General features: G+C 48.1%; 1 protein-coding gene across 1 annotated transcript; it reads right to left on the reverse strand.

Moving 5' to 3' along the window:
• Positions 1-7239: 7239 nt before the first annotated feature.
• On the reverse strand, positions 7240-13637 carry LOC139683921 (uncharacterized). Its single transcript, XM_071579444.1, has 2 exons — positions 13578-13637; positions 7240-9015 (listed from the first exon to the last, which is right to left on the reverse strand). Exon 2 carries the CDS (start codon positions 8997-8999, stop codon positions 7671-7673), a length of 1329 nt encoding a protein of 442 aa, XP_071435545.1. The 5' UTR covers positions 9000-9015; positions 13578-13637; the 3' UTR covers positions 7240-7670.
• Between the last annotated feature and the right edge of the window lie 7073 nt (positions 13638-20710).

Consider the following 20710-nt stretch of genomic DNA (forward strand, 5'->3'; position numbering starts at 1 on the left):
GATTAACCCTCAGAGTGATGTCAGAGCTGAAGAACTTCCTGAACCCCAAAAGGAGACACTTGGGGGGGTTGGGGGGGATGTTCTCAAAGTAACCCCCAGACTTTTCTTCCAGGCTCAGCAGAGATGTCGTCCCACCAGCAGAAACAGCAGCAGCAAATCCCTCCCCAGTGCCAGGAGAAGTGTGTGGCCACTCCAAAGTGTGTGGAGCAGTGCCAGGCCCCCAAGGGCCAAGCCAAGTGTGCTGTGAAGACCCTTCCCCAGCAGCAGCAGCAGCAACAACAGTGCCCCAAGCAGAAGTAACAGCCCAGGAGATGCCAATTCCCATTTCCCAACTTTCCTGGCTCCTGGAATGGCTCCAGATCTTCAGCCACCTCCTCAAGCTGGGAGGAGAAATTGCTTTGCCAAGAGGTGCAATTCCTGACCTGGGGTTGGTTCATCCTCTTCCTGTGAAACAATAAATTCATCTCGAGGCCTTTTGATTCTGAGCTTAATTTGGGACATGATGCAATAAAATGATCAATAACCTCATTATTTGCTCCCTGATATTTTTATTGTCAATTCACTCCTATAATTTTTCTTTTATTTGCCAAAAAATTCCCTTTATTCTGACCTTAATCTGGGACATGTTGCAATAAATTAATCAATAACCTCATTATTTGCTCCCTGATATTTTTATTGTCACTTCACTCATGTCATTCATTATATTTTTCTTATATTTACCAAAAAATTACCTTTTTTCTGAGCTTAATTTGGGACATGATGCAATAAAATGCTCAATAACCTCATTATTTGCTCCCTGATATTTTTATTCCCACTTCATTCATATAATTTTAATTTTTTTTTGCCAAAAAATTACCATTTTTCTGAGCTTAATCTGGGACATGTTGCAATAAAATGCTCAATAACCTCATTATTTGCTCCCTGATTTTTTTATTCCCACTTCACTCATGTCATTCATTATATTTTTCTTTTATTTGCCAAAAAATTCCCTTTATTCTGAGCTTAATTTGGGACACTTTGCAATAAAATTCTCCATAACCTCCTTATTTCCTCCCTGTCTTTTTTATTGCCACTTCACTCATATAATTTTTCTTTTATTTGCCAAAAATGCCCTTTATTCTGACCTTAATTTGGGACACTTTGCAGTAAAATGCTCAATAACCTCATTATTTGCTCCCTGATATTTTTATTCCCACTTCACTCATATAATTTTTCTTTTATTTGCCAAAAAATGACCTTTATTCTGACCTTAATCTGGGACATGATGCAATAAAACCATCAATACCCTCATTAATCTCTTCCTGATAATATTAATTGTCACTTCACTCATCTCCTTCATCATATTTTCCTTTTATTTACCAAAAAAATAACCTCTAAAATCCCCCCCAGCTCTCCAGGCCCAACCCAACCCCAGGGTTGGAGTCTCAGCTACGACTGGTGGGAGGAAACAAATCTTGGGTAGTTGGTGCCACTTTGCTGGCTCAGAATGAATAGTTTTGATTTTTCTAATTACCCCAGAGAGGGTTTGGGATGTTTTGCTCTCCCAGCAGGACCCTCTGATTGATTTGCAGTCACTTGGGGGGCCCTGGAGAGGAGGGAAGTTGTCAAGGCCAAGCCAAGTGTGCCGGGAAGAGCCTCCCCCAGCAGCAGAAGTAGCAGCCCAGGAGATGCCAATTCCCATTTCCCAAGGCTCATTTCCCAACTTTCCTGGCTCCTGGAGTGGCTCCAGATCTTCAGCCACCTCCTCAAGCTGGGAGGAGAAATTGCTTTGCCAAGAGGTGCAATTCCTGACCTGGGGTTGGTTCATCCTCTTCCTGTGAAATCCTAAATCCATCTCGAGGCCTTTTGATTCTGAGCTTAATTTGGGACATGATGCAATAAAATCATCAATAACCTCATTATTTGCTCCCTGATATTTTTATTGTCTCTTCACTCATATAATTTTTCTTTTATTTGCCAAAAAATTCCCTTTATTCTGACCTTAATCTGGGACATGTTGCAATAAATTAATCAATAACCTCATTATTTGTTCCCTGATATTTTTATTGTCACTTCACTCATGTAATTCATTATATTTTTCTTATATTTACCAAAAAATTACCTTTATTCTGAGCTTAATTTGGGACATGTTGCAGTAAAATGCTCAATAACCTCATTATTTGCTCCCTGATATTTTTATTCCCACTTCACTCATATCATTTTTCTTTTAATTGCCAAAAAAATTCCCTTTTTTCTGAGCTTAATCTGGGATATGTTACAATAAATTAATCAATAACCTCATTATTTGCTCCCTGATATTCTTGTTGTCACTTCACTCATATAAATTTTCTTTTATTTGCCAAAAATGACCTTTATTCTGACCTTAATCTGGGACACGTTGCAATAAAATGCTCAATAACCTCATTATTTGTTCCCTGATATTTTTATTCCCATTTCACTCATATCATTTTTCTTTTATTTGCCAAAAAATTCCCTTTATTCTGACCTTAATCTGGGACATGATGCAATAAAATGATCAATACCCTCATTAATCTCTTCCTGATATTATTAATTGTTACTTCACTCATGTCATTCATTATATTTGTCTTATATTTGCCAAAAAATTCCCTTTATTCTGAGCTTAATTTGGGACATGATTCAATAAAATCATCAATAACCTCATTATTTTCTCCCTGATATTTTTATTCCCACTTCACTCATATAAATTTTCATTATTTGCCAAAAAATTCCCTTTATTCTGAGCTTAATTTGGGACATGCTGCAATAAATTAATCAATAACCTCATTATTTGCTCCCTGATTTTTTTATTTCCACTTCACTCATATCATTTTTCTTTTATTTGCCAAAAAATGACCTTTATTCTGACCTTAATCTGGGCCATGTTGCAATAAATTAATCAATAACCTCATTATTTGCTCCCTGATATTCTTGTTGTCACTTCACTTATATAATTTTTCTTTTATTTGCCAAAAATGCCCTTTATTCTCACCTTAATCTGGGACACTTTGCAATAAAATGCTCAATAACCTCATTATTTGCTCCCTGATATTTTTATTCCCACTTCACTCATATCATTTTTCTTTTATTTGCCAAAATTTCCCTTTTTTCTGAGCTTAATCTGGGATATGTTGCAATAAATTAATCAATACCCTCATTAATCTCTTCCTGATAATATTAATTGTTACTTCACTCATGTAATTCATTATCATTTTCTTATATTTGCCAAAAAATTCCCTTTATTCTGAGCTTAATTTGGGACATGATTCAATAAAATCATCAATAACCTCATTATTTTCTCCCTGATATTTTTATTGCCACTTCACTCATATAAATTTTCATTATTTGCCAAAAAATTACCTTTATTCTGAGCTTAATTTGGGACATGCTGCAATAAATTAATGAATAACCTCATTATTTGCTCCCTGATATTTTTATTCCCACTTCACTCATATCATTTTTCTTTTATTTGCCAAAAAAATTCCCTTTATTCTGATCTTAATTTGGGACATGATGCAATAAAATGATCAATACCCTCATTAATCTCTTCCTGATATTATTAATTGTTACTTCACTCATGTAATTCATTATATTTTTCTTATATTTGCCAAAAAATTCCCTTTATTCTGAGCTTGATTTGGGACATGTTGCAATAAAATGCTCAATAACCTCATTATTTGCTCCCTGATATTTTTATTCCCACTTCACTCATATCATTTTTCTTTTAATTGCCAAAAAATGACCTTTTTTTCTGACCTTAATCTGGGACATGATGCAATAAAATCATCAATACCCTCATTAATCTCTTCCTGATATTATTAATTGTCACTTCACTCATCTCCTTCATCATATTTTTCTTTTATTTGCCAAAAAAATGACCTCTAAAATCCCCCCCATCTCTCCAGGCCCAACCCAACCCCAGGGTTGGAGTCTCAGCTACGACTGGTGGGAGGAAACAAATCTTGGGTAGTTGGTGCCACTTTGCTGGCTCAGAATGAATAGTTTTGATTTTTACAATTACCCCAGAGAGAGTTTGGGATGTTTTGCTCTCCCAGCAGGACCCTCTGATTGATTTGCAGTCACTTGGGGGGCCCTGGAGAGGAGGGAAGTTGTCAAGGCCAAGCCAAGTGTGCCGGGAAGAGCCTCCCCCAGCAGCAGAAGGAGCAGCCCAGGAGATGCCAATTCCCATTTCCCAAGGCTCATTTCCCAACTTTCCTGTCTCCTGGAATGGCTCCAGATCTTCAGCCACCTCCTCAAGCTGGGAGGAGAAATTGCTTTGCCAAGAGGTGCAATTCCTGACCTGGGGTTGGTTCATCCTCTTCCTGTGAAACAATAAATTCATCTCGAGGCCTTTTGATTCTGAGCTTAGTTTGGGACATGATGCAATAAAATCATCAATAACCTCATTATTTTCTCCCTGATATTTTTATTGTCAATTCACTCCTATAATTTTTCTTTTATTTGCCAAAAAATTCCCTTTATTCTGACCTTAATCTGGGACATGTTGCAATAAATTAATCAATAACCTCATTATTTGTTCCCTGATATTTTTATTGTCACTTCACTCATGTCATTCATTATATTTTTCTTATATTTACCAAAAAATTCCCTTTTTTCTGAGCTTAATTTGGGACACGATGCAATAAAATGCTCAATAACCTCATTATTTGCTCCCTGATTTTTTTATTCCCACTTCACTCATATAATTTTTCTTTTATTTGCCAAAAAATTCCCTTTATTCTGAGCTTAATTTGGGACATGATGCAATAAAATAATCAATAACCTCATTATTTGCTCCCTGATATTTTTATTGTCAATTCACTCATGTCATTCATCATAATTTTCTTTTATTTGCCAAAAAATGACCTTTATTCTGAGCTTAATCTGGGACATGATGCAATAAAATGATCAATACCCTCATTAATCTCTTCCTGATGTTATTAATTGTTACTTCACTCATGTCATTCATTTTATTTTTCTTATATTTGCCAAAAAATTCCCTTTATTCTGAGCTTAATCTGGGACACTTTGCAATAAAATGCTCAATAACCTCATTATTTGCTCCCTGATTTTTTTATTCCCACTTCACTCGTATCATTTTTCTTTTATTTGCCAAAAAATGACCTTTATTCTGACCTTAATCTGGGACATGATGCAATAAAATGCTCAATACCCTCATTAATCTCTTCCTGATATTATTAATTGTCACTTCACTCATGTCATTCATCATATTTTTCTTTTATTTGCCAAAAATTACCATTTTTCTGAGCTTAATCTGGGACACTTTGCAATAAAATCATCAATACCCTCATTATTTGCTCCCTGATATTCTTGTCACTTCACTCATATAATTTTTCTTTTATTTGCCAAAAAATTCCCTTTATTCTGACCTTAATCTGGGACATGTTGCAATAAATTAATCAATAACCTCATTAATCTCTTCCTGATATTTTTATTGTCACTTCACTCATGTCATTCATCATAATTTTCTTTTATTTGCCAAAAAATTCCCTTTATTCTGAGCTTAATTTGGGACACTTTGCAATAAAATTCTCCATAACCTCCTTATTTCCTCCCTGTCTTTTTTATTGCCACTTCACTCATATAATTTTTCTTTTATTTGCCAAAAAATTCCCTTTTTTCTGAGCTTAATCTGGGATATGTTGCAATAAAATCATCAATAACCTCATTAATCTCTTCCTGATATTATTAATTGTCACTTCACTCATCTCCTTCATCATATTTTCCTTTTATTTACCAAAAAAATGACCTTTAAAATCCCCCCCATCTCTCCAGGCCCAACCCAACCCCAGGGTTGGAGTCTCAGCTACGACTGGTGGGAGGAAACAAATCTTGGGTAGTTGGTGCCACTTTGCTGGCTCAGAATGAATAGTTTTGATTTTTCTAATTACCCCAGAGAGGGTTTGGGATGTTTTGCTCTCCCAGCACGTGGGAGGTGGGAACTCAAGGGATGTAGAAGCTCAAGGGAGGTGGGAATTCAACTCAAGGGAGGTGGGAACTCAAGAGGAGGTGGGAACTCAAGAGGGGGTGGGAACTCAAGAGGAGGTGGGAACTCAACTCAGGGAAGGTGGGAACTCAATTCAAGGGAGGTGGGAACTCAACTCAAGGGAGGTGGGAACTCAACTCAAGGGAGGTGGGAACTCAACTCAAGGGAGGTGGGAACTCAACTCAGGGGAGGTGGGAACTCAACTCAAGGGAGGTGGGAACTCAACAGGAAGTGGAAACTCAGGGGAGGTGGGACCTCAGCTCAAGAGGAGGTGGGACCTCAGCTCAAGAGGAGGTGGGAACTCAACTCAAGGGAGGTGGGAACTCAGCTCATGAGGAGGTGGGATCTCAATTCAAGGTCAGGTGGGAACTCAACTCAAGGGAGGTGGAAACTCAAAGGAAGTGGACACTCAACTCAAGGAAAGTGGAAACTCAATGGAGGTGGAAACTCAAATCAAAGGGAGGTGGGAACTCAACTCAAGGGAGGTGGGAACTCAAGAGGAAGTGGAAACTCAAGAGGAGGTGGGAACTCAACTCAAGAGGAGGTGGGAACTCAACTCAGGGGAGGTGGGTACTCAACTCAGGGGAGGTGGGAAATCAACTCAAGGGAGGTGGGAACTCAACTCAAGGGAGGTGGGAACTCAAGAGGAGGTGGGTACTCAACTCAGGGGAGGTGGGTACTCAACTCAGGGGAGGTGGGAAATCAACTCAAGAGGAGGTGGGAACTCAACTCAAGGGAGGTGGGAACTCAACTCAGGGGAGGTGGGAACTCAACTCAGGGGAGGTGGGAACTCCACTCAAGGGAAGTGGGAACTCAGCTCATGAGGAGGTGGGAACTCAACTCAGGGGAGGTGGGAAATCAACTCAAGGGAAGTGGGAACTCAGCTCAAGGGAGGTGGGAACTCAACTCAAGAGGAGGTGGGAACTCAACTCAAGAGGAGGTGGGAACTCAAGAAGAGGTGGGAACTCAACTCAGGGGAGGTGGTAACTCAACTCAGGGGAGGTGGGGACTCAAGGAAAGTGGACACTCAACTCAGGGAAGGTGGAAACTCAATGGAGGTGGTAACTCAACTCAAGGGGAGGTGGAAAATCAAAGGAAGTGGAAACTCAACTCAGGGGAGGTGGAAACTCAACTTAAGGGAGGTGGAAACCCAAAGGAAGTGGAAACTCAACTCAGGGGAGGTGGGAACTCAACTCATGGGAGGTGGAAACCCAAAGGAAGTGGAAACTCAACTCAGGGGACGTGGACACTCAAGGAAGGTGGGAAGTCAAGGGAGTTGGAAACTCAAAGGAGGTGAGAAGGAAAACCAGAGTTGAGCTTTGGCTTTGTGTGAAGTTTATTCTTGAGCTTAACCAGCCCTGCCTTGGGCTTGGCTTGGTGCTGTCTGGTCTCTCTCTGGGCCTTCCAGAGGCTCTGGGGTTGGGAGAGGACAGGAACTGCTGGGGGAGCTGAAGGCACAACCACGACCCTGCTCGAAGCCTCGTTAGCCGAGGAACGGCGGAAGCGTTAATTGGGTGTGTGGGGGGGTGGCAGCTGGGCAGCGATTTCTGCCCCACAGGAGCCCTGCAGGGACTCAGGAGGTGCTGGGAGGTCACCTCTGGGTGGGACACGCTGGGAGAGGAGCTGGTGGGGTGGCATCTTCGGGGCTTGGCGTGGTGGCCCCACTTTACTTCTGTGCAGGAGGCCACAGGTTGGGCTGTTTCACCTGCTGCTGCTCCAGGGGAGGGCATTTCTCAGGGCAGGGAGCTGGCACGGGCACTGGGGGTACCTGGCACTCCTGCTTCTCCTGAGGGCATGGGCTGGGCACGGGGATCTCCTTGACCTCCTGCTTCTCCTGAGGGCATGGGCTGGGCACTGGGATCTCTTTGATCTCCTGCTTCTCCTGGGGACACGGTGTGGGGTCAGGCAGTGGCACAGGGATTGGCACAGGGGTGTCTTTGACCTCCTGCTTCTCCTGAGGACATGGTGTGGGGTCAGGGAGTGGCACAGGGATTGGCACAGGGGTCTCCTTGATCTCCTGCTTCTGCTGGGAACATGGTGTGGGGTCAGGGCAGGGAACAGGGATTGGCACAGGGGTGTCTTTGACCTCCTGTGGGCACGGTGTGGGGTCAGGCAGTGGCACAGGGATTGGCACAGGGGTGTCTTTGACCTCCTGTGGGCACGGTGTGGGGTCAGGCAGTGGCACAGGGATTGGCACAGGGGTGTCTTTGACCTCCTGTGGGCACGGTGTGGGGTCAGGCAGTGGCACAGGGATTGGCACAGGGGTGTTTTTGACCTCCTGTGGGCACGGTGTGGGGTCAGGCAGTGGCACAGGGATTGGTACAGGGGTCTCCTGGCACTGCTGCATTTCTTGGGCGCATGGGGTGGGTTCAGGGCATGAAACTGGGGTTGGCACAGGGGTCTCCTTGCACTCCTGCTTCTCTGGAGGGCATGGAGTGGGCACAGGGATCTCCTTGACCTCCTGCTTCTCCTGGAGGCACGGTGTGGGGTCAGGGCATGGAACAGGGACAGGCACTGGCATCTCCTGGCACTGCTGCTTCTCCTGGGCACTCTCTGCAGCCTCGGGGCAGGTCACAGGAGCTGGCACGGGACTCTCCTGGCACTGCTGCTTCTCCAGCCCACAGGCAGCTGGTTCAGGGCAGGCGACAGGGACTGGCACCGGCAGCTCTTGGCACGACTCTGTTTTCTCTCCTGGGCACGGACCAGCTGTGAAGGTTGGTGGCAACTTGCACTGCTGCTGCTTCTGCTGCTCCTGGGGTGGGCACTGAGGCACCACCACCACGGGGGCTTCTCCTTTGCCTGGTTCCACCACGGGGGTTGGCACGACTTTCTCTGGGCACGTGCCCACGGCTGGGGTTGGATCTGGGCAGGGGGTTTGGAGCTCAGGGTGCTGTTGTGGGCACGGGAGGGGCTCCTGGCTCTGCTTGGAGATGGTTTTGCCCAGGCCAGGGGGGAGGGTGAGCTCCTGCTTGATCTGCATTTGGTTGAGAGACATCTTGGCACGAGACGATCTGCAAGAAAGGCAGAGAGGGTGGTTGGGAGGTTGTTCAGGTTGTCGTGGGGCTGTTGAAGGGCAGCAGGAGGAGGAAACAGCCCCAAAAAACATTCTGAGAAAGGGAGGTGGAAACTCAAATCAGAGGAGGTGGAAGCTCAAGAGAGGTGGAAGTTTGAGAGAGGTGGAAACTCAAGTCAAGGGAGGTGGAAATTCAAGGGAAGGGAAGTGGAAGCTCAAGGGAAGTGGAAGCTCAAGGGAAGTGGAAGCTCAAGGGAAGTGGAAGCTCAAGAGAGGTGGAAACTCAAGTCAAGGGAGGTGGAAATTCAAGGGAAGGGAAGTGGAAGCTCAAGGGAAGTGGAAGCTCCAGGGAAGTGGAAACTCAGCTCAGGGGAGGTGGAAGTTCAAGAGAGGTGGAAACTCAAGTCAAGGGAGGTGGAAACTCAAGTCAAGGGAGGTGGAAACTCAAGGGAAGGGAAGTGGAAGCTCAAGGGAAGTGGAAACTCAGCTCAGGGGAGGTGGAAGTTCAAGAGAGGTGGAAACTCAAGTCAAGGGAGGTGGAAACTCAAGGGAAGGGAAGTGGAAGCTCAAGGGAAGTGGAAGTTCAAGAGAGGTGGCAATTCCAGGGAAGTGGAAGCTCAAGGGAAGTGGAAGCTCAAGGGAAGTGGAAGCTCCAGGGAAGTGGAAACTCAGCTCAGGGGAGGTGGAAGTTCAAGAGAGGTGGAAACTCAAGTCAAGGGAAGTGGAAGCTCAAGAGAGGTGGAAACTCAAGTCAAGGGAGATGGAAATTCCAGGGAAGTGGAAACTCAGCTCAGGGGAGGTGGAAGCTCAAGAGAGGTGGAAGTTTGAGAGAGGTGGAAACTCAAGTCAAGGGAGGTGGAAATTCAAGGGAAGGGAAGTGGAAGCTCAAGGGAAGTGGAAGCTCAAGGGAAGTGGAAGCTCAAGAGAGGTGGAAACTCAAGTCAAGGGAGGTGGAAATTCAAGTCAAGGGAGGTGGAAACTCAAGGGAAGGGAGGTGGAAGCTCAAGGGAAGTGGAAGTTCAAGAGAGGTGGAAATTCCAGGGAAGTGGAAGCTTAAGGGAAGTGGAAGCTCAAGGGAAGTGGAAGCTCCAGGGAAGTGGAAACTCAGCTCAGGGGAGGTGGAAGTTCAAGAGAGGTGGAAACTCAAGTCAAGGGAGGTGGAAACTCAAGTCAAGGGAGGTGGAAACTCAAGGGAAGGGAAGTGGAAGCTCAAGGGAAGTGGAAACTCAGCTCAGGGGAGGTGGAAGTTCAAGAGAGGTGGAAACTCAAGTCAAGGGAGGTGGAAATTCAAGGGAAGGGAAGTGGAAGCTCAAGGGAAGTGGAAGCTCAAGGGAAGTGGAAGCTCAAGGGAAGTAGAAACTCAGCTCAGGGGAGGTGGAACTTCAAGAGAGGTGGAAACTCAAGTCAAGGGAAGTGGAAGCTCAAGAGAGGTGGAAACTCAAGTCAAGGGAGATGGAAATTCCAGGGAAGTGGAAGCTCAAGGGAAGTGGAAACTCAGCTCAAGGGAGGTGGAACTTCAAGAGAGGTGGAAACTCAAGTCAAGGGAGATGGAAACTCCAGGGAAGTGGAAGCTCCAGGAAGGTGGAAACTCAGCTCAAGGGAGGGATAATTCATTTGGTTTGGCCTCTTTTGTGATGGTTTTTGGATTTAACTTGGAATTAGAAGCCCTTCCTGATAAGATTAAGACTCTTTTCAGTCCCAAGAGACAACTCCCCCTTTTGCTCTGGTTTCATCCTGACTTTGTTGAGGATGGGAAGGGTTTGGGTGACCTGTGGCCACTCCTTCATTCATGGGAAGGGTCGAGGTGACCTGTGGCCACTCCTTCATTCATGGGAAGGGTTGGGGTGACCTGTGGCCACTCCTTCATTCATGGGAAGGGTTTGGGTGACCTGTGGCCACTCCTTCATTCATGGGAAGGGTTGAGGGGACCTGTGGCCAGTCCTTCATTCATGGGAAGGGTTGAGGTGACCTGTGGTCAGTCCTTCATTCATGGGAAGGGTTGAGGGGACCTGTGGTCAGTCCTTCATTCATGGGAAGGGTTTGGGTGACCTGTGGTCAGTCCTTCATTCATGGGAAGAGTTTGGGTGACCTGTGGCCAGTCCTTCATTCATGGGAAGGGTTTGGGTGACCTGTGGCCAGTCCTTCATTGATGGGAAGGGTTGGGGTGACCTGTGGCCAGTCCTTCATTGATGGGAAGGGTTGGGGTGACCTGTGGCCAGTCCTTCATTGATGGGAAGGGTTGAGGGGACCTGTGGCCAGTCCTTCATTCATGGGAAGGGTTGAGGGGACCTGTGGCCAGTCCTTCATTGATGGGAAGGGTTGAGGTGACCTGTGGTCAGTCCTTCATTCATGGGAAGGGTTTGGGTGACCTGTGGCCACTCCTTCATTCATGGGAAGGGTTGGGGTGACCTGTGGCCAGTCCTTCATGGGAAGGGTTTGGGTGACCTGTGGCCAATCCTTCATTGATGGGAAGAGTTGAGGTGACCTGTGGTCAATCCTTCATTCATGGGAAGGGTTGAGGGGACCTGTGGTCAGTCCTTCATTGATGGGAAGAGTTGAGGTGACCTGTGGTCAGTCCTTCATTCATGGGAAGGGTTGAGGTGACCTGTGTCCAATCCTTCATTCATGGGAAGAGTTTGGGTGACCTGTGGTCAGTCCTTCATTGATGGGAAGGGTTGAGGGGACCTGTGGTCAGTCCTTCATTGATGGGAAGGGTTGGTATGACCTGGGTTGGGGTCACCTGTGGCCAGTCCTTCATGGCAAGGGATGAGGTGACCTGTGACCCATCCTTCAAAGTGCCATGAAAGGGATGACCAATGATAAGGTGTCTCTGGATGGTCATGGCCACCAATGACACCTGTGACCTGCATGACTCACACCCATCAGGAGACATTTCTGCTCCCAAGGCTGGTCCTGACCATCTGGGGAACAGTTTTGTGGCTGCTGAAGGCAGGACCAGGCTCAGTTGGGCTGTGGGACCATCTTTGCTAAAGCCTGTGCTGCTTCTTTTCTAAAAACCAACCCAAAGGCACCAATGAAAGGGGAGAATTTCAAAAGTGGGGCTGGAAGGGGGCATTTTGGAGTCCTCTCCACTCAGGACACCCCACCAGGGAGCTGTGGGCAAGAGAAGGAGTGTGGAAACTCCTTCTGCCTCCACCCTGTGGTTGCTGCTCCTCTCAGCACATCTTCAAAGTCAACCCACCCCTCTCTTCTCCTTCCTCCAGATCAAGATCTCTTCTCCTTCCTCCAGACCAAGATCTCTTCTCCTTCCTCCAGACCAAGATCTCTCCTCTCTGGCCAATCTTTAATCAGGACCTGATAAGATCTTTCAATCTTTCAACCAATGAATGTACTTCTTCTACCATGGTTGGCATGAAGGAGGCAACACACCAGGAATTCTTCCATCCTCCTCCTCCCTCATGCCCCAAATCTCTTTTTCTAAATTAATTCTCTGTTGGAATGGAAGTTCTGACATTTTTTTTGTTCTAAACAGCAGAGCCACAGGAATCAGTTTGGCAGCAGCTTTAGGAGGCCACAACTCTCCCTCCCTGGAGGCACCAAAACCCAACATCATTTCATCTGCTCTGCCTTTCAGAAAGGGTCTAATTTAGCACTTCCCCACCCTCAGATTTCCACCCAGTCTGGATTCACCTTTCCAGAGCAATTTCTGGGCTGTTTCTCCTCCCCACGACTTCTCCCCTTTCCAAGAATCATTTTGCATCTCCAAAAGGACTGAAACTTCTTCTACCATGGTTGGCATGAAGGAGGCAACACACCAGGAATTCTTCCATCCTCCTCCTCCCTCATACCCCAAATCTGTGTTTTTCTAAATTAATTCTCTGCTGGAATGGAAGTTCTGACAACATTTTTTTTGTTCTAAACAGCAGAGCCACAGGAAAATCAGTTTGGCAGCAGCTTTAGGAGGCCACAACTCTCCCTCCTTGGAGGCACCAAAACCCAACATCATTTCATCTGCTCTGCCTTTCAGAAAGGGTCTAATTTAGCATTTCCCCACCCTCAGATTTCCACCCAGTCTGGGTTCACCTTTGCAGAGCAATTTCTGGGCTGTTTCTCCTCCCCACAACTTCTCCCCTTTCCAAGGAACATTTTGCATCTTTGAAGGACTGAAACTTCTCCTGCCATGGTTGGCATGAAGGAGGAAACACACCAGGAATTCTTTCATCCTCCTCCTCCTCCCTCATGCCCCAAATCTCTTTTTCCAAAAGAATTCTCTGCTGGAATGGAAGTTCTGACATTTCTTTTTGTTCTAAACAGCAGAGCCACAGGAAAATCAGTTTGGCAGCAGCTTTAGGAGGCCACAACTCTCCCTCCCTGGAGGCACCAAAACCCAACATCATTTCATCTGCTCTGCCTTTCAGAAAGGGTCTAATTTAGCATTTCCCAACCCTCAGATTTCCACCCAGTCTGAGTTCACCTTTGCAGAGCAATTTCTGGGCTGTTTCTCCTCCCCACGACTTCTCCCCTTTCCAAAACACCTCTTTGAAAACCTCCCCCACCCTGAAGAACCCCCCCAAGACGCAGCAGAATCCTCTGACTTACCCCGAGCAGCCCAGAGGGAGCAGCACCAAGGTTGGAGTGGATGGTGGAGCAGGTGGATTTGAGAACTTTTATAGGGTTTCAAAGCCCTGCCTTGTGGGAGTGAGTGTCCTCCTGGCTGATGAGCTCATTCTTTCACAACTGCATTTCCTCCACAACCTGGTTCTACACGTAGGCACCTTGCAGAGAGGACTCCTCTGATGGCCCCTGACTAATCCAATGTCACACAGAAGAGTTGGGTGGGACTAAAGGTCAGACCCTCAGGTTTGGGTATTTGTTGAAGCTCCCAGTGAGATAAAAGGGCTTGGGTGGGTTCTGGGGGTCACTTCATCCCATCCAGGAGTCTCTTCACATCATCTCAGTTCACCTGATGTCTTTGTGGTTTAGGAGAGGGGGTTAATTAGTCCTTCTCTCATCAATGAACTCTCTAAAAGGACTTTATTGTGAGTGTAAAACCTTGGGATGGAGGAGTTGGTTTCTTCCCCAGGAAGATCTTCGGAGATTCTACTTTCATTTCAGAACAGATAATTTTGAATCATCAGGTGGAGTTTCCTCCTGGAAAGGGTGGGGAGGCCTTGGAAGGGGCTGCCCAGGGAGGGGGTGGAGTCCCCACCCCTGGAGGTGTCCATGGAATGACAGGACATGGCACTGGGTGACAAGGTGGGGATGGGGCACAGGGTGGACTTGACAAGGTGGGGATGGGGCACAGTTGGGAATGGGACACAGGATGGACTTGACAAGGTGGGGATGGGGCACAGGGTGGACTTGACAAGGTGGGGATGGGGCACAGGATGGACTTGACAAGGTGGGGATGAGGAACAGGATGGACTTGACAAGGTGGGGATGGGGGACAGGATGGACTTGACAAGGTGGGGATGAGGAACAGGATGGACTTGACAAGGTGGGAATGGGACACAGGGTGGACTTGACAAGGTGGGAATGGGACACAGGGTGGAGTTGACAAGGTGGGGATGGGACACAGGGTGGACTTGACAAGGTGGGGATGGGGGACAGGATGGACTTGACAAGGTGGGGATGGGGCAGAGGATGGACTTGACAAGGTGGGAATGAGGAACAGGATGGACTTGACAAGGTGGGGATGGGGCAGAGGGTGGAATTGATGCTCCTGGAGGTCTTTTCCAACCTCAGGGATTCTGGGATTTGGGAATTCATGTCATTCCCCATGGCTGAGGAGAAGACAAAGCTCCCACCCCTCTCAGTGTGACAGGACACTGAGTTTATCTCCACGGATCATGTGACAACCAAAGGGATTTTTAATGGTCTCCAAGATCTGCCACATCCAAATGGAATTGGAAACAAGTCCCTGTGACAACCAAAGGGATTTTTAATGGTCTCCAAGATCTGCCACATCCAAATGGAACTGGAAACAAGTCCCTGTGACAACCAAAGGGATTTTTAATGGTCTCCAAGATCTGCCACATCCAAATGGAATTGGAAACAAGTCCCTGTGACAACCAAAGGGATTTTTAATGGTCTCCAAGATCTGCCACATCCAAATGGAATTGGAAACAAGTCCCTGTGACAACCAAAGGGATTTTTAATGGTCTCCAAGATCTGCCACATCCCAATGGAATTGGAAACCCATCCCAGAAGAGCATCTGAAAAGATGTTTCAATCCAAAGGGAACCAAAGGGGGTTTCTCACATAAGCAGTTTGTTCCCTGACTATTATCCCATGGGAAAAACACTCATGGAGTGAAAACAACCCCCTGCTTAGGACCCTCCAGAGCTCAGGGACCAATCAGGAGCAGCCCCTGCTGGGGAGGGGAGGGTTATTTTCAGCAGCAGAGCTGAATTTCGTCACATTTTCTTGTCTTTGGTGTCATCTTGGGATTCCACCAGAGCTTTGTAGCAGCTGCAATCCTTGCAACAGGCTGAGCCTGTCCCTGTCCCCACCTGGAATTCCTGGGCAGAAGATGGAAGAAGCTGCTCCCAGCTGGGCTGGGACTTCCTCTCTTAATGATCCTTTGGCAACAGGACACCAGAAGTTGGGACCAGAAGGTGACTTTGTGTGGGTGATTCCCCCTCTGACCTCCTGCCAGGTGAGGTCCTGCCTTGCTGGACCCTCAGCCCAAGCCCAAAGCCTGACTGAGGCCTCTCCAGCTGCTCCACTGGGACAAATTCCAGCTGGAGCTCTGCTGAAGGACACTTTGCAGTGGTGGAGAACCTGCCTGGCTGCTTTCTAGGCAGCTTTGTGGTTCTCACCACAGTCCTGGTGCTGAGATGGGCTCCTGGATATCACCCTTCAAAGCTGGGAGAGGGAGGGACTGAGATCAGACTCATGAAATCAATTATGGTTGTCATTACCCCATCCCTGGAAGTGTCCAAGGCCAACTTGGAGCAACCTGGGACAGTGGGAGGTGTCCCTGCCCATAGCAGGAGGTGGGACTGGAGGATCTTGAAGGTTCCTTCTAATCCAAACCATTCCAGGATTTCATGTGCTGGTTGAGAAGGGATATCAGGGATAAATCCTCCCCTGGGAGGGTGGGCAGGCCCTGGCACAGGTTATTCCATGGATTCCCCATCCCTGGGAGTGTCCAAGGCCACATTGGACCAACCTGGGCTGTGGGACTTATCCCTATCCATGTTCTAGAGGATCCTTAAGGTTCCTCCCAACCCAAACCATTCCATGTGCTGGTTTAGATGGGACATCAGGGATAAATCCTGCCCTGGGAGGGTGGGCAGAGCCTGGCACAGGTTATTCCATGGATTCCCCATCCCTGGAAGTGTCCATGGCCACGTTGGACCAACCTGGGCTGTGGGACTTGTCCCTATTCATGTTCTAGAGGATCCTTCAGGTACCTCCCAACCCAAACCATTCCATGTGCTGGTTTAGGTGGGACATCAGGGATAAATCCTTCCCTGGGAGGGTGGGCAGGCCCTGGCACAGGTTGGGCACAGAAGCTGTGGCTGTTCCAACCCTGGAAGTCTCCAAGGACAGGCTGAACAGAGCTTGGAACAACCTGGTCTTAGTGGGAGGTGTCCCTGCCCATGGAAGGCGATGGACCAGGACGATCTTTAAGGTCCCTCCCAACCCAAACCATTCCATGATTCCATGGGCTGGTTTAGATGGGACATCAGGGATAAATCCTGCCCTGGGAGGGTGGGCAGGCCCTGGCACAGGTTGGGCACAGAAGCTGTGGCTGTTCCATCCCTGGAAGTGTCCAAGGAGGGGTTGGAGCAACCTGGGACAGTGAAAGGTGTCCCTGCCCATCATCTCATGATCTTTAAGGTCCCTCCCAACCCAAACCATCCCAGGATTGTGGCAGAACACCTGGAGATGATGGAGCAGTTGGGTCTGAGAGGAGACAGGGGATTTTATCAGCCCCAATGTCACCTCTGAAGTTTTGTGCATGGTCAGCTCAGATCTTGGTTGTGTCCCTGCACCTGAGAGAGACTCTGGTGGAGGAACATCAAGGCAAGAGGTCTCCAGCCACAGCTCTGTGTTGGTGGGGCTTGGAGAAACGTGGTCCATGGGAGGTGTCCCTGCCCATGGAAGGAGATGGAACTGGATCATCTTTATGGTCCTTTCCAACCCAAACCATCACAGGATTGTGACTGAACATCTGGAGAGGATGGAGCAGTTGGGTCTGAGAGGAGGCAGGGAATTTTATCAGCCCAAATGTCACATCTGAAGTTTTGTGCAACATCCCCCAGTGACTGGGCATGGTCAGGTCAGAGCTTGGTTGTGTCCACCCATCAGAGCCCCTGAGAGAGACTCTGGTTGGTGGAACACCAAGGCAAGAGCTCTCCAGCCACAGCTCTGTGTTGGTGGGGCTTGGAGCAACCTGGTCCGTGGGAGGTGTCCCTGGTCCATGGGAGGTGACCCTGGTCCATGGGAGGTGTCCCTGGTCCATGGGAGGTGACCCTGGTCCATGGGAGGTGTCCCTGGTCTATGGGAGGTGTCCCTGCCCATGGCAGGGGTGGAATGAGATGGTCTTTGTGGTCCTTTCCAACCCAAACCATCCCAGGATTGTGACTGAACACCTGGAGAGGATGGAGCAGTTGGGTCTGAGAGGAGACAGGGAATTTTATCATCTGAAGTTTTGTGCATGGTCAGGTCAGATCTTGGTTGTGTCCACTCATCAGAGCCATGAGAGAGACTCTGGTAGAGGAACACCAAGGCAAGAGCTCTCCAGCCACAGCTCTGTGTTGAGACACTGTTGTTATTTCAGCAAGACTTGAGGTTTTTGGGGCTATTTCACCCTCCAATTGAAAGGCCCAACTTGCAACAGGGAGCAATTAAAGCCAATCACTTTCCATAGCTGGAAGGGAGACAACCTGAACCACGTCTGGAGATCAGAAGGTGCCCTGACCTTAAACACTGCTTTGGATCCAGCTCTGGAGACACTCCTGGAGGTCACTTCTGCAGCAACCTCAGCAGAAAAACGTTGGCTGTTGTCCCAAGAGGTTCTGAACTCAGCCCTTGGACAGGGAGGGGATGCTCTTCCCGGGCTGGAGGTGGAATTGCTTTTCCCATCCTTGGGAATTGCACAAAGGTTATTTTTAGACTCAAAGAGCCACATGTAGTGAAATCCTCTTGGTGAAACCTTCAGGAAGGACGGGAGGAACGTGCCTGGAGTGGGGTGGGAACTCCTTTGGAGCTCTCACCTGGTGGAACCCAACTCAGCTCCCAGTAGATCCCACAGTTGTGCCACTAATCCCAGGGAGTACAACACCCCAAACAGGAAAATTGCTGCTCTGAGACCATCCTTCCCAGACTGAAAATGCTCCTCCAGCTCCCACAGGTCTTGGGCAGGGGTTGTGCTGCTGTCAAAGGCACTTCAAATTCTGCTCAGGTCTTTATGTCCCCCCAGAAGTCCAAGATTCCCTTTGGGAGGTGGCAGCAGCTCTTCCAGCAGCTCCCAAGGGATCTGTCACTTTGGGGTATCATCGAGGTGACACCTCGACACCTCCAAGGGTCCTGAAGCTCCTACAAAAAGGCTTCACTGTACAAAAAAATAAGATTCAGCTTTTTATTTCCATCTGGAGACCCCTGCAGAGAACCTGAGCTGTGCTCCAACCCTCAGGACTACGTGGGATGGTCCTTGACTCTTTGCCACCCCATGGTTTGAACCTTTGTGCCCAGAAAAAAATGATCTGAGGACACTCCTGCCCTCCTGGATTTCAAGGCTTGCTGTGATTCACCACTGGCCCAACTGGCTCTGCCAGGAGGCTTAATTAGCCTGTCTCGTTACAACCCCATCTTGCTTTTTATTAGTGTGTCTGTCATCATTTCAGGGTGGACATCATGATTAACTCACCTCACGAGACAAAGGACTTAATTACCTGGTACTGGAGGCCCCAGTATCGGTCTGTCTGCCTGGGCCACCAATCACTGGAACATCTTCTCTCCCAGGGCTGGACACCAAGATTTGGGGTTGCCCCATCCCTGGAAGGGTCCAAGGCCAGGTTGGAGCAACCTGGGCTGGTGGAGGGGGTTGAAGAGAAGCTGGAGGGGCTCCAGAGGAGCTGGAGAGGGGCTGATCATCAGGAACTGGAGTGACAGGACAAGGAATGGGCTCAGACTGACAGAGGGGAAATTTGGGTTGGATTTTGGGCAGGAATTGGGCCCCATGAGGGTGGGCAGGACCTGGCCCAGGTTATTCCATGGATGTTCCATCCCTGGAAGTGTCCAAGGCAAGGATGGACCAACTTGGGACAGTGGGAGGTGTCCCTGCCCATGGATTGGAACTGGATGGGCTTTAAGGTCCCTTCCAACCCAAACTCTGCTGCAGGAGATCAGGAGCTGCTCACCCACCAAGGGCTGCAGGTTCCAAGCCCTGGATAGGAAAGATCCTTCAATTAATTTCTCTCTGTTATTTCAGAGGGATCAAAAGCCTGAAAAAGGCTGAGAAAATTGGGAATGCTCAGCCTGGAGAGGAGAAGGTTGTGTGGAGACCTCAGAGCACCTTCCAGGACCTGGAGGGGCTGCAGAGGAGCAGGAGAGGGGCTGATCATCAGGAACTGGAGTGACAGGACAAGGGATGGGCTCAGACTGACAGAGGGGAAATTTGGGTTGGATTTGGGGAAGGAATTGGGCCCTGGGAGGGTGGGCAGGACCTGGCAGAGATTATTCCATGAATTCCCCATCCCTGGACGTGTCCAAGTCTAGCCTGGAGCAACCTGGACTAGTGGAAAGTGTCCCTGCCCATGGACTGGAACAAGATGACCTTTAATGTCCCTTCCAACCCAACCCATTCTGTGGTTCTGTGACCTCTTCCTTTAATTCTTTTTCCTGCAATTCTTCCCCTGAGCTTCCCATGGACCAGACAGTTCCCACCAAACTCATCCCCCTGGATTATCTTCCCAGCTCTCAGGAGACACCCACTCAGCTCAGTCACTGCAGCTCTGCCACAAAACCTCTGCCACAAACTCACCAACCTTCTTCTTTAAAGCCTCTTCCACATTTTAATCCCAATTTTCTGATTTTTGCAGCCTGGTCCTGACTATCCCTGAGCAGCTCCTTGAAAATCCTCCCCTAAAGCCTCCCTAAACTGATTCCAAAATGCTCCTTCAGAGTCACCTCTCATGGAAAACCCACTGGGCACTCTCCAGTTGTCCATCACATCATCAAAGAGCTTCATTCCCACTTGCTTCATTCCCTCCCTGGGCTTCAGGAATGAACTTGTTGGAGCCTTGGGCCTGTCATGAACCTTCTCCAGGTTTTTCCAGGACATGGATTTGGAAAGCAGAGCAACCTTGGATGGTCATTCTGGCTTTGGGCTCCTCTTTGCAGCTGGAGAACAACATCAAACTGAGGTCCAGGACCACCTTTGAGGCTTTTTCCTCTTGGAAAAGGACAAGACACTTCCTTGGTGGAGCATCAGCTTCCTGGAGGTCCTGAGGAAACCTCTTGGGAAAGGACAAGACACTTCCTTGGTGGAGCATCAGTTTCCTGGAGGTCCTCAGGAAACCTCTTGGAAAAGGACAAGACACTTCCTTGGTGGAGCATCAGCTTCCTGCAGGTCCTGAGGAAACCTCTTGGAAAAGGACAAGACACTTCCTTGGTGGAGCATCAGCTTCCTGGAAGTCCTGAGGAAACCTCTTGGAAAAGGACAAGACACTTCCTTGGTGGAGCATCAGCTTCCTGGAAGTCCTGAGGAAACCTCTTGG

This window comes from Pithys albifrons, chromosome 30, assembly GCF_047495875.1.
Source record: "Pithys albifrons albifrons isolate INPA30051 chromosome 30, PitAlb_v1, whole genome shotgun sequence".
NCBI lineage: Eukaryota > Metazoa > Chordata > Aves > Passeriformes > Thamnophilidae > Pithys > Pithys albifrons.